The 13,719-nt window shown below is 32.6% G+C and overlaps 2 protein-coding genes across 2 annotated transcripts; one reads left to right on the forward strand and one right to left on the reverse strand.

The window, feature by feature from the left end:
- Positions 1-1,886: 1,886 nt before the first annotated feature.
- On the forward strand, positions 1,887-4,113 carry LOC109336911 (protein SODIUM POTASSIUM ROOT DEFECTIVE 1-like). Its single transcript, XM_019573745.1, has 3 exons — positions 1,887-2,344; positions 3,291-3,366; positions 3,789-4,113. Exons 1-3 carry the CDS (start codon positions 2,057-2,059, stop codon positions 3,908-3,910), a joined length of 486 nt encoding a protein of 161 aa, XP_019429290.1. The 5' UTR covers positions 1,887-2,056; the 3' UTR covers positions 3,911-4,113.
- A 1,939-nt stretch (positions 4,114-6,052) lies between these two features.
- On the reverse strand, positions 6,053-12,120 carry LOC109336912 (UTP:RNA uridylyltransferase 1-like). The gene is made up of 6 exons (XM_019573746.1): positions 10,853-12,120; positions 10,142-10,513; positions 7,967-8,190; positions 7,720-7,783; positions 6,942-7,138; positions 6,053-6,464 (listed from the first exon to the last, which is right to left on the reverse strand). Exons 1-6 carry the CDS (start codon positions 12,017-12,019, stop codon positions 6,254-6,256), a joined length of 2,235 nt encoding a protein of 744 aa, XP_019429291.1. The 5' UTR covers positions 12,020-12,120; the 3' UTR covers positions 6,053-6,253.
- Between the last annotated feature and the right edge of the window lie 1,599 nt (positions 12,121-13,719).

Genomic DNA, 13,719 nt, shown 5'->3' on the forward strand with positions numbered 1-13,719 from the left:
TATAAATTATTGCAAAGGTTTATCGATTGTTTGGTATACAAGATAATAGAGACATAGTCTGTTTTATGAAGTTGCAATCCAGAGTTTGATGATCCAATAAAATACGATAGTTATGTTGTTGGCTTATCCTATCATGTCCACCTAGTATATTTTCTATATCACGTCGAAGTTGGGTTAAAAATGAGAATATACAATATGATATCTAGTTTTTCCACTCATTCATTCATGTTTGAACATAGTTGTCATTATCACTACCAACACACAAGTAATGAGTTAATGGGGAGGTCAGAATAAATGATCAAACACTATATTTTGACCTAGAGTTTTAAGATAAAGAGCATTCTAACTTAATATTTCCACTTTTAATACATTTGATACTAATAGGAGACTTTAATGTCCACACTCATATTTTAATATATCTACTATAAGTAGAACTATCCAAAAATACCACTCAAGGTAACATTCTATTCATTTGAGTTTGATTGTGTATAGAGTATAATCAAGTAGAATATAATATAATGGGATATTTGTAGATAGAAAAAGATTATAGTTAATTTGATAATGATCGAATCATATTGATTTTTTTGTCTATACTAAGGAATCCCTTCAATTTGATTCAAGATTAAACTTGTTCTATCTTTTATATAAAAAAATTCACTTTGAAAATTATGAATCAAAGTTTAAAGATTGGGAAGTGGTCCTCAACCCACTAAAGAAGATTTTTCCAACCATAGATTTGGCTCCTAGAATAGTGTGAGATTCTTAAATTTCCAACATATATGTACTTGATACATGAGTAAAGATTGTTGCTGCACAATCATAGTCAATGCTACATAAAAGTCAATCATTTGTGTGGGGACACAAATAGAAAATTATGAACTATGGACCCACCTAAAGTATATACTCCTTTGGTTACATATTTTTTATGTTTTAATATTTGTAATTCTTTTTAACTACACTAATTTACTTTTCTTCTTTTTACTCACATTCTAAATTTAAATTTAATATATATTAAAATTGAATTATTTTAGTCATATTATATCAAATTTTACATGTTTAATGAATATAAACAAATATATACTGGAGATAATATAACACATACATAAAACTAATATAATATTTGTTGAAATAATGGCAACATAATATAATATTTTTCACCTGAAGCTTCATTGCTATAGATTTTTAAGGCATTTTGATAAGGCTCCTCCTTGTCCAATGGCCAATGTCAATTTATTATTATAAAGCTGCATTACTTAGGAATAAAAAGTATCTGAAATTGCATGTTAATCACTTTATGTTATGGAATCTCAAACATTTTGCTCACTAAGCTATAATTGTAATACCAAACACACCCAAAGCATGTGTTTGGATTTGTGATTGGAAACCACAGTGAGGCAAAAACAACACATAGTAACTTCTGCTGTATTCTAAAAGCATTTTTGGTTCTATAACGTTCTTAAGCTTGAGAAATGTTTAGTTAATGAGATGAGCTTAGAGCTTCTTAATCTTTTACTATTCGAATATAGATCTCTTATCCCAAATCATCACTATGAATATCAATTAAAAATGTGAACATTCATTATTCTTTCTGTTTTTGTTTCATTGTAGTTGCTGCGAGACATAATTTAGGACATGGTTTGAGACAACAGATTCTTGTTCATACTATATAAAACTTTTATGTTTTTGGAATAAATAAAACTTTTATGTAAGTTTTATACCCTAATGGATCAACCTGCTTCTCTAGCATGTCCTTTTTACTCATAGTAAAAGAAGTTAATAGTCAATATCTCAACATTAACCATTGAAAATGACAAGATTTTGGGCACTTTCAGATCATAGGCATATGCATAACAGATATAATGACAAAAACATTTCTAACACTGCCACTGAAGCCACTCTTAGCTAATCACAGCTCTTATCTCATATTCTATAGTCACTTTCTCCTACTCATAAAATAAGCATCACTATTGCATTAACATTTTCATACCATACCCTCTTTTGTTCACACTTTCATCTTCTCATTCTCCCTATTAACTCTTCTTATGCTTAATATCTTATGAGTTTGATGACCCTGAAAACCAATAACAGGAAAATGAGAAGGGGATTCATGTGCAACTCTCAGGCATCAACAGCAGTGTGCATGAGCACACGCGATGCTCGATCCGTGATTGTGCCTAGGAAGCCTGATAAAAGTGTTTTTCTTGATGATACAAGGTTGATCAACTATGCCAAGTACTCGAAACTTGTCCAATCTCGCAGGCCGAATCCACTTCCAAAGATCAAGCAGAGTCAATCAATTGAACCAAGGGAACTTCAGGTAGCAACAACAGATAGTGTCTTCCAGGTTTGTCAAGACATAAGATCATTGTTCACATGTTCTACTACATTGGTTGAGATGCAAATGTCATTATATCATTAACACATTTTCTACCCTTTTTATCTTTTATAGAGTTTATCATACAAGCTTCTTTTTTCTCATAAATTGCACCTGTTTCTCTTTTCTATTGTTATAGATTTTCATAATGGATGCTCATTCTTTTATACTTGTTCAAAATTCCTTTGTGGAATAGCTACATTTGTGATTTATCAAATAATCAAGAAAGAAAAAAAAATGTCATAAAAGCAGGACCATAATGTACTAAAGAATCTATGAAATAGAAATTTTGTTTGGATGCTAGAGTGCTTATTCATACATAATGGTTTAGCGGTGTAAGGTTCCATTAGATCCCAAAAGGATCAAAAGGTTAAGGGTTTGATTCCTGTAAGCGACACTTAGTGGGAAGAACAACCACACATCTCGAAAGGGATTAGTTACTTACGATAAAGTAAGGGGATACTGTTGGTAGTACGAGAAAAATATACAATGGTATTTTGGCTTTTTTGCTATAACTGTAATAGTATCAACAAACTCACTAGAGAAAATCCATCTTCCCTTTAATTGATCACTTATTAGATCAAGAACAATGGCTAGGAATGCCATAGGTTGATTTTGCAAGAAAACAAAATGATCTATCTATTATTCTGTTCTCCACATTTGTCATTTGCAAAGGTTTAAAATGTTTCACATGACCCTGACATTGTCTCATGCATATTCCTTACACAAAGCACAATGATTATGTCCTTTTTATGCAAATAGACCATTGTATTAGATATTACAAATGGTATTAGTAGATCACACCATTTGATTTTGTCCCTTTATATAATGGTGTATTTTCTTTCTAGTTTTGCATCTTTTTAAGGTTGCATGTGACTCAAAAATAAAAATAAAACATATTTATTGTTATATGTAGGTGGTTGTGCTGAGGGTTGCTATTCATTGCCAAGGGTGTGCTGGCAAAGTGAAAAAACATCTATCTAAGATGGAAGGTAATCTTCAATACTAGTTATATTCACAGGTAAATTTGAAAAAAAGAAGAAAAAAAAACAACTTTCATTATTAATTTATCCAACAATATCATACATTTTTACTTTCTTTATGTTCTACATTGATACAAATTTAAAGCTAAGCAAAAGACTTCACCATATGTATATTGAGTTTAATATGTACAAATTTAATTGAGTTTTATACGTTATTAGTGTATTATCTATCATTTATGTGTTAATTATTATTGACTTTTAAATAAAAATAATTTATATGAACAGTGATGTTAACTTTATTAACTTTTAAATAGAAAAAATTCATATGAACAGTGATTTAATCATTATTACTTTTTAAATAATAATAATTTATATGATTAAACTAATGTATGTATTAAAGAAGTAACATGTTTTTAAACTTTGAATGACAGGAGTTACATCATTCAGTATTGATGTAGAATCTAAGAGGGTGACAGTGATGGGGCAAATTTCTCCAATGAGAGTCCTTGAGAGTATTTCAAAGGTGAAAAGGGCAGAGTTCTGGACACCTTAATACAGCACTTGGATAGGATAGTACCTTAAATGTCATCAAAAATGTTAGAAAAATGCCTTTGCCTTTTCCCTTCATTAACAGCTTCATATGGTCCTAAAATAAAATAGAATAAGGGAATGTGGTATGTAGAAATCTCCTCAAGTGACTTGGTTCTTGTGGTAATGTTCAATGACAATTAATGCCATCTATTCTCATTTTCTTATCAATTTCTTTCTTGTATGGCATTCTAATTCTAGGAGTAGTGCTTTTATATCATATGTATGGAGGATATACATATCATTATCAAACTTTATTATTTCACTCATTTTCTTTCACTTCTTTCATATTAAAGAACTAAAAAATCACTATATATTCTATTTGTTTCTTTCTTTCAACTTTCATTCATTTTATTTTCTTTTCTATCAGTTTCTTTTATAAACCAAACAAAGCTTACAGCCCTTGTGGAAAAAAAAAACCGACTCACTTCTTGACTTTGAATTTTCTTTTCCCTTAAAAGAAACTATTCATGAAATTAAACAACCAAGAAAATTTCCCTTAAAAGCAATTTCTTGGTTGCTTAATTTCTTCTCAAGTATGCATGTCAATTCATGACAGCCAACTTTTTAGCATCATGTCATTGGTATACAAAGAGGCTTATATAGTAAAAAGATTAATAGATAGTCTTTTCTTTATTGTTAATTTGAAGTTTTTGACAGGCATCTTTTTGAATACATAGAAATATATTTTTCTTAAATTTCCAAGTTACAACTTACAAGTAAAGTGATTGCTCATAAGATGAAATACATCTATAAGATGATTTATTCAAAAAAACAAGTTTTAATCGAAGTCCATGAGACAAAACAAGTTTTACTCAAAAACTAAAGGGAAATGTTTTTTCCATGCTATATTTTTAAGTATGAGTGATTTAGGGATGAAAAAATAATGGTAGCAATGTTTGAAAAAGACTTACATATTAATAATTTGTCGATGAATATTATTTATGATTAATCATTATAGCATTATTCGATTCTTAACCTCACCTAGTAGGATAAAGAATAGGTGAGGTTAAGAATTGATTGTTGGTTGATTCTTATTATAACATTTTTTTATATTTGAGGACGAAAGTGAAATATAGAAATTACACTTATAAAATTACAAAACGTCCATTTTCAAAAGTTTTGATCACTATTATTAATATTGTATCGGAATCAAACTGATTAATGTACTGATATGATGGTATATCACACATATATATTACTAACTTTAATGTTGAAAAACTAATAAAGAAGTTAATAAATACTTTTACGTATACTATTTGTTAAAATAAAATGTGTGACTATGTGGTATACCATATTTTAAAATTATAAACAAAGGTAGTATTGTATGTTTGATCATCCCTAACAACATTTTAACAAAAAATAAGTCACCTTCAAAGAAAATTTTAATTTTAAATGAAAAATAGTTTTAGCCAATTTTGACCAATATGGTAACATGACCAATATAATTGTTGTCCCATACGAGTATGAGGACTAATTCACCTATTTTCCACTTTAGTTGACTGATATAGTTTTGACTTTACATAATAATATAGAAACATAAAGGGTAAAATTGAAATATAAAAACTATATATGTTCAATTATTTGAATGCTCTTTCGACATATTTTACCTTTATATAATAGATATAGCATGTGGCATCAGTTCTCACAAAATTGGTGGTTTTCTAAGGAATTCTCTTGATGATTTTCTTGCTTCTTTCTCACCTAATAATGGCTGCCGAACCATTATAATTGCTGAGCAATGAGATGTTTAGTATGAGCTTAAGGATGCTCTTAATCTAGGCTATAAACATTTTAATCTTGAAAATGATTCTAAAACTGATTTCTAGCTGGTCTGAATGGGTGTGAAGATACCTATGTATGGTTATAGGGAATGCAACTAGAACAATTACATATTTAATAGGTATAGATGTTTTCTTAGATATGTTCAATATAGAATTACATCTTATGTCCCAAGATATATACCACTTCATATATTTGTATATAACTTTACCTAAGAGCGACTAAGAGACATGTCTTGTACATATTGGATTATGAGCATCACAAACACCAAAACCTATGAAAATGTAACATGTTTACTAGGCTGATATGTCGGAATCACGTACACAAATAACACTAATTCTTGCCATTCCAATAAAAGATCAAAGAGGCCAAGAGTTTTTTACATAGATGACATTTAAAACCCTAATAGATACACATATATAAACAAGAAACAAGGTTATATATGGAATGCAGCAAAAGAAGCTTTACAAGCTGAGTGTCCATTTTACCCCACCTGTAAATAACTATATTCAAAACAACTAATGAATCAACTAGGAACATAGGGCTCAAAAAGTGTAACACATGGATTTGGATCAAACTGCATGATATTAGCAGCACGTTCAAATTCTTCCCTCAGAACCTTGATGCTATGTTTGTCTACCACCCGACCCAGATCATGAGATATTTCAAAAGGATCCTCGATACATATCAAATGGCGATCGTTGCCGATTCTTCTTGTCCAGTCCTTCTCTCGCTTACTGTGCCAAAAGGATCATAATAATATGTTCAAAAGTTATCTTCATATCAGACTTAATCGAATAAAGCAAAAAAAAAGATAAACATAATGGCCCATAAGAAACTTCATATTTATTGAACGCTTGACCTAAAAGGTTTGGTATGCTTCATATATATTAAAAGTATGCTTCATTTTTTTATTGTTTTTTAATTTGTCCAACACCATTGCTTTGAGATGTGAATGGTTGTGAACTCAAGCAGAGAAGAGAAATAGCCTGCATAATGAAAATTCCACAATGTGGTTCTACCCACATATTGGCTTGACAATGCTAATATGTTAATATAAATGTGGACGGACCAAGGACATTACTTATAAGCCCCTCATGTCAGAAAATAATAACCAATTTCTACCGAAAAAAGGCAACAACCAGCAATGAAACCACTAAGATGGGAAGTTGGGAACTACAACAAAAGAACTTACAGATAATGTGTTGCCTTACCTGATTATGCTTCCTGTGCGAACAGATACAACAGTATTTGTATAATCATGACAATATGCCCAATAATAGAAAAATCCCCACACAAGTTGACCAATTGTTTCCTTGTTACAGTGTCCAAAATCATTCAGCTTTTCAACTTGATCGAAGAAAGCACAATCAACATCATCCACAGTAACAGAGTATGTTGTGTTCATCTCCTATATAGGAAATAGTATTTGATAAGAAAATATAAGTATTAAATTACAAAAAATAGCTATGATCTGCAAACACTATTCCATTGACATGAATGCCATGCTTAATGAGGAAAATATAACTATGTTCGCTTTGCAAGCAGCAAATATGTTACTCTGCTGGGAATGTTACTTCACTGAATTTAGTTCTCGATAAATACACCAATACCAACTACTAATGATTATTCAGTTCTATATACCATGCATTTTTCATGTCATATCCAACATTTACTTCAGAACCTTCAAGTGTCATAAATATATGTTCCCATGCTTAAGAGATAATATTCAACCTCAAAGGATTGGATTTTGTATAACACGAAGTAATAACTTAAACTGATATCCACCCAATTGCGCGTAAAAAGAAAATTACCAGTCTTGGTAATGTAATTTTGAATTCCTCTAAAGAATGGCTAGACTAACCATTGTGTTCAGATCGAAATGTAGAGTACTTCAGAAACATGAATAGCACAAACAACGACCAACCTATAAAGGGTACACCAGATATACTTTGCACGGAGGAACAGGCAAATGAAACATAAAGTACACACCTGTAAACATGGAAGGATAGCAGGTCTCCGCTGTTGTAGAAAATTAATGCACATCAAGACATACCTGAAATTATAAATATAATTGCACAAATTATAATCTTGTCATCACAGTTCTCTGCACTTCAACCATTTGATCATAGGAACCATTTTGAAAGTTATACATGTTATGATGGAAAATTAACCATATCAGATGAGGAAAGCAAAGCAACATCTTTTTGGACAAGAATATTATTGGAAGATAACTTACGCATAGCTGGATAAAGTTCCATGGTAAGTTTCATTAACTTTTCTTGACTTTGCCCAATGCTTGATTATAAAAGCCAACTGCCTTAACCTTGCATCTATCCGAGAATAATCCCAAAGAAGCTTCGTATTTACAACCGCCAGGAGATTGTTAATGCATATGTCACAAGAGATACCAGTGACTGGATCCATGAGCTTTACTATGGGAACCCTTGCATGTGTCAATGCCTGTAAACAAAGTAAAAAATTGGAATTAAAGGCTAAAAAAATAATTTAAAATTAAAATTACTTCATATGAATGTTTAATGAGTAGTATGAATTCAACAGCAGTAAGCCTCCTCTAAGAAAAAATAGAACCAGGCATATAATGCTTGGTTTCAGGATAATGCTTGTTTAATCCACTTCCTTTTTCTTTCTTTATTACTATCATTTATTGTCTGGTTTTCAAAAAAATAGTGACCATCGTGTTTGACTATTCGCAAAACTTTTATCATTGCATTTCTTTCCTAATACATCTAATTAAGTACTTCTCAATTTAATTTTACTTGGAAATAAACTCTACTTCATTGAAAAAATGTCAGATCGAAGGCCATCTTCCTGTTCTTTCTTACTTGAATTATATGTTATCCTTCAAGACATCCTTGGCATACCAAATTACCAACATTTTGCCAAAACCAAGGATACATGGCACACCAAGCAACATCGTCTTGAAAGTACCTTAATCTTTGCACAAGCAATTGTATAATCTACTATCTATTGACTGTGATGAGTAAAACAATAATCGTTCCTCCAGAAGAAATGTATCATTTTTGTGTGAAAGAAATGGAACATGACACACAGATAAACATTCCACTATAATAGATGACATAACATCCAACATTGTTCACATTAATATTGCCTTTTAGTATACAACATAAAAAACACAAGAAATACATAACCAAACAGAGGAATAGAAAAGGGAGGTAAAAACAGAGAGAAAGTGGTGAAAACTAGACAAAGACATTAATCAACAAGGCATCAAATTATGTGCTAGCCCATAATTAAGCCCTTTTATAAGCAACCCACAAAATAACAAATATCATACTGACACACATTGTGCCCCATATCCATGGAAAACCCTCTTATATTTGGAGAGGAATTATAGAAGATAAGTTTCTAATGCTACTTTTCATGAGAAAAGTAAGTTGAAATGGTTTTCTTTGGTTTGGTAATGCTCAGCTAATGACTATATTAGAGTTAGTGGGGGCTAATTTATTGAATATGCAGTTTATCTAGCTTGATGAGCCTTTTGTGCTTGTCCTGAATTGCATTTCTTTTGTCTCTTCTTCGATGATATCTTACACTTCCCTTTACTACATTATTCTCTAATAATGTTAAGAGGATAGAACAATATTTAGGATATGTCCTGTGAAATAAGTGAGAACATGCTGACCCCAAAGTCAAGGGTGATTAATTACATATTGCTTCTAGGTGATTCATTTTATTGGAGCTTGATTAGAGGCTGGATTATTCACAAAGTGTTTGTGAAGTTGTAATATTCCTATCCTCAAGCATTTATGCAAACTGAGATCTATGGTCTATTCACACAGCACTTCATCCCATATTTATTAATCTCAGATCGCAGCACAGATAAGCTGATCCAAAAAGGCTATAAGTGGGTAGTGTTATACAGGATGGGCACTATATTGATGATCGTGATATAAAACAAATAATTTGACTTAAAATACACAAATAAAAAGACTCAACACAAAGTTACTCAAAATTTAAGACTCAAATCAGGGCAAAGTTGGGATTTCAATCCAGCGTCAGATTTTGGATGCAAAAGTCACGATCACACCCACAACAGAACACAAAGTTGTGGCAACGGACTGCTCCAGTAAAATAGGACCCAAGTATGTAATAGCATCGCTATCACATGCATGCTCCACACACAATCAATTAAGTGATCTGAAGTCAACATGAATCTCCTTACACCAAATTTCCAAATTTTCCTCATGTACGACAAGTCAAAACTGCTACTGGTTCAATATATTTTATGAAAATTTGTTAGCATGCTTAAAAATACAACTCATGATTCTGAGAAATAGTTGAACACTTATTAATGTGAAAATGAATGCAAACCACCAACATACATGGTTGCAATACTAGCAATATAAACAGAGGATAAAAATATTCTAACCTGCACATCCTGTAAGTTATCTGATTGCAAAATATCTGCCAGTTTCATTATGATCTTAGATTTGTCCATGTGTGCTTCCTCAATAGCAAGGCAAACATCAACGTCACTTTTGGAAACACCGAATGAATTAGCACATGATCCATAGAGATAAAGACGAGCTTTTGGCCACTCCTTGATAACTAACTTCTCCAATAATGATAATAATTGCTTTTGCTTCACCTTTTCTTCTTCAGGAGGTATTAGAGACTGATATATTGAAAGGAAAGGAACATTTAGACTATCTATGTCCCTTCGACATATCATCTGTCTTTTATAATTTCTCGCTCGCTGGCTCAATAGCCATTGTCCTCTTGAATCTGATTGTCTGGCATCCTGATAATAGATGCTGTAAGTGACCCTCATACTTTAAGAATTCATTCATTTCTTTTAAACTAACATAAATAAATACCATATGAACCTCATACTTTGATGATTGATAGCTAACTGAAAAATTCGATAATCTATGAAGCTATAAAGATTATTTCACAAACAGATTTTCAAAGTTCAAACAAAATTAAAATAAAAAACTCTACTGTGGTATCAACAATATCATCTTATGATCTTATCAATAAACTATAGGCACTAAAAGTTCTCCAATGAAATTCAAATTGAAAATTTAGTTCTTGAAAATAAATGACAACTCATAGTTATCAACAAACGTTAAGTAGTAACCTTATCCCGACGCCGTTGCTTTGAGTTATTCTTATCTTCAGACTCATCCTCAAGCAACAAGGAACCACCCAACTGTTCCCCAAGGACATCAACTTCATTGCCGTTGCTACCACTGCCTCTACCAGAATCAGCAACACCCTCCTTCCTCAATCTACCATCTCCTCTAAATTTATCTCTAACACCATCTTCAACCACGTTGCCCTTGAATTTCAACCTAGACTCTTCAAAATCAGAAGCAGTAACCGAATGAAGGTTACTCCCAGAGGGTGGCCCAGGGTGATCAAGCTGTTCAGGAAGCCTCATTTCATGCACCACATTCCCGCCTCTCCTCACATTCCGCGCCATACCGTGCTGCACATTCTCATTCCTCACACCCAATTCACTAGAATTATCAAACTCTGAACCCTTTCTTCTAATCCCAGAGCCCCATTGATCCTTTCTTCTACTTGGTTCAGACCCAAAATCCCCAACACCATGAAAACCCCTATTCCCAACCCCAATCCTTTCATTTTCAACAACCCCTTGATTACTGAAATTAGGGTTACGGTTAGGGTTTTCAACATTAAAATTCCTACCATACCCACCATTGCTGCTTATATTATTAAACTTCAAGTTCATCAAGGAATCAACATTGGTTGGTAATTGAGGTTCATGGGCAAAACCATCAATCGGTAAAGACCCAAACTTTAGCTTCAGTTCTTGCTGCTTCTGTTGTTGAAGCAAAGCATCAAGCACATTGTTATTGCCACTATTGTTGTTATTCCCTTCAATGAAAAACCCTAATCTTCTGAGATCATCACCAAACCCAAGAGTAGAATTAGCAACGGGAATTTGGGTCGCAGAATACGGGTCACGAATCGGTGGAAACGGGTTATGGGGCAACCCGAATAAATTAGGTTGGTAAGAAGACCAAGTAGGGAGAATATTCTGTTGTTGATGAGGATATTGTTGGGGATGATCGGGGCCGTTGATTTGCCACGGTGATGACACGTGGATACTGGGTCCCATGACGGCGACGGCGGGATCGAGGGTTGGAGATTGTTGCGGTTGCAGCGGTGGTTGTGGTTGTTGAGGAGGGAGGTTGTGGGGTTTCTGGATGAGGGAGAGGAGATACTGGCCACCGTTACCAGGTGGCGGCGGATTGAAATCGGGACCACCGCCGTCCATGGGCGGAGGAGTTGGTGAGAGTAGTTGAGTGAGAGAATGGAAGACGAAGCGATATGTGGTGAGACAAAAACTTGGAGGCGAAGTTTCGTAAGTAACGTGTTTTTTCATATATAAAATAGGTTTTTTTTTCTTCAGACTTCTATCTTTTTTTAATATAAAGGATCTGTTTTTCGACCTCATACTATGAATTATTTGATTTAATATAATGAATAATTAAGATACAGAATTGTCGCGCCCCGATTTTCGGCTACACGACTTTGTTTAGAGTCGCCACTACATTTTATAATTAAAAATGTAGAAAAATCTTTTAAGCCCAATTATCTTGGGCTTTTGGATTTTTGTTATCCAGGTTCGGGAGTCGGTTACAAGGTAAGGAAGGTATTAGCACCCTACCCGCCCGCCTTAAGCGGTACCCTTCATTAAAATATATGACATTATTATTATTATTATTATTATTATTATTTATTAAATTGTCTGATTAATTAGTTACTTATTATGAAAAAAAAATTATTAATTTTTATTATTGAGTCTGACAATATTGACTTTAGTCCTACGTACCCCATTAAGGGGATCAAGACTTACGTAGTTCTTTAAGTAGAAAATGGTTTATTGGTTGGATATATTTTAGTTAAAGCAAATATATTTTTTAGTCAAAAAAATATATATTGCAAGTTTTGTTTATCATTGAAAAAAGTTTTTTTTATTTTGTTATTTAAAAAATTGAACTAAATTGATTTTGAGATTTAATCGATTGAAAAGAAGCGGCGTAGCGCGACCTTTCGAAGATGATCTAAGAAGAAAGAGGTCTCCAGGACGACCTTATCTCCATCTTTGATTAATTCGCAAAATTATTTCATAAGCATTTATTTCTTAAGTATATGTATTTGTATAAAAATAAATTTTTTACAAATGATAATTTTAATTATAGTAAAAAAGTTGTAGTTATTTGGTTAGAAAAAATTTCTATTTGAATTCAAAAATAGTTTGGTGATGATTAACTATTTTAAATGAAATTGTTTTTTTGGTTATTACTATGCGTTCATAAAAAAGATTTTCGTTACCACTTTGTTAGGTAAAAAAAGGTTTATTAATTAGTGCTAAAAAAATCATTTTATTATTTCATAAAAAATATTTATTTATTTATTTTTTGTTATTGATTCTGTTTGATATTATAAGAAAAAAGGTTACATTTTTGTTTGTGAAATCAAGTTGATTTTACAATAGAGAAATAGAAACATTGTGCAAAAAAAGAGAAAAACAAACCTGTGAGAGTACCAAATAAGGTTGCTGTGTGTCATGCTCACCTCCTCATCCTCACCTTCATTCTCGTCCTCATCCTATCCTCGTCCTCATCCTCTTCCTCATCCTCATCCTCCTCCTCACCCTATCCTCATCCTCATTCTCGTCCTCATCCTATCCTCATCCTCATCCTCGTTCTCTTCCTCATCCTATCCTCCTCCTCACTCTCGTCCTTATCCTGCTCCTCATCCTACCCTCATCCTCAACCTCATTCTACTCCTTATCATATCCTCTTCCTCCTCCTCGTCCTATCCTAATCCTCATCCTCTTCCTCATCCTCATTCTACTCCTAATCCTATCCTCATCCTCATTCTCGTCCTCATCCTATCCTCATCCTCGTCCTAATCCACATCCTATCCCCATCCTCATTCTCGTCCTAATCCTATCCTCATCCTCATCCT

Source organism: Lupinus angustifolius, unplaced genomic scaffold, assembly GCF_001865875.1.
Source record: "Lupinus angustifolius cultivar Tanjil unplaced genomic scaffold, LupAngTanjil_v1.0 Scaffold_1_399, whole genome shotgun sequence".
NCBI lineage: Eukaryota > Viridiplantae > Streptophyta > Magnoliopsida > Fabales > Fabaceae > Lupinus > Lupinus angustifolius.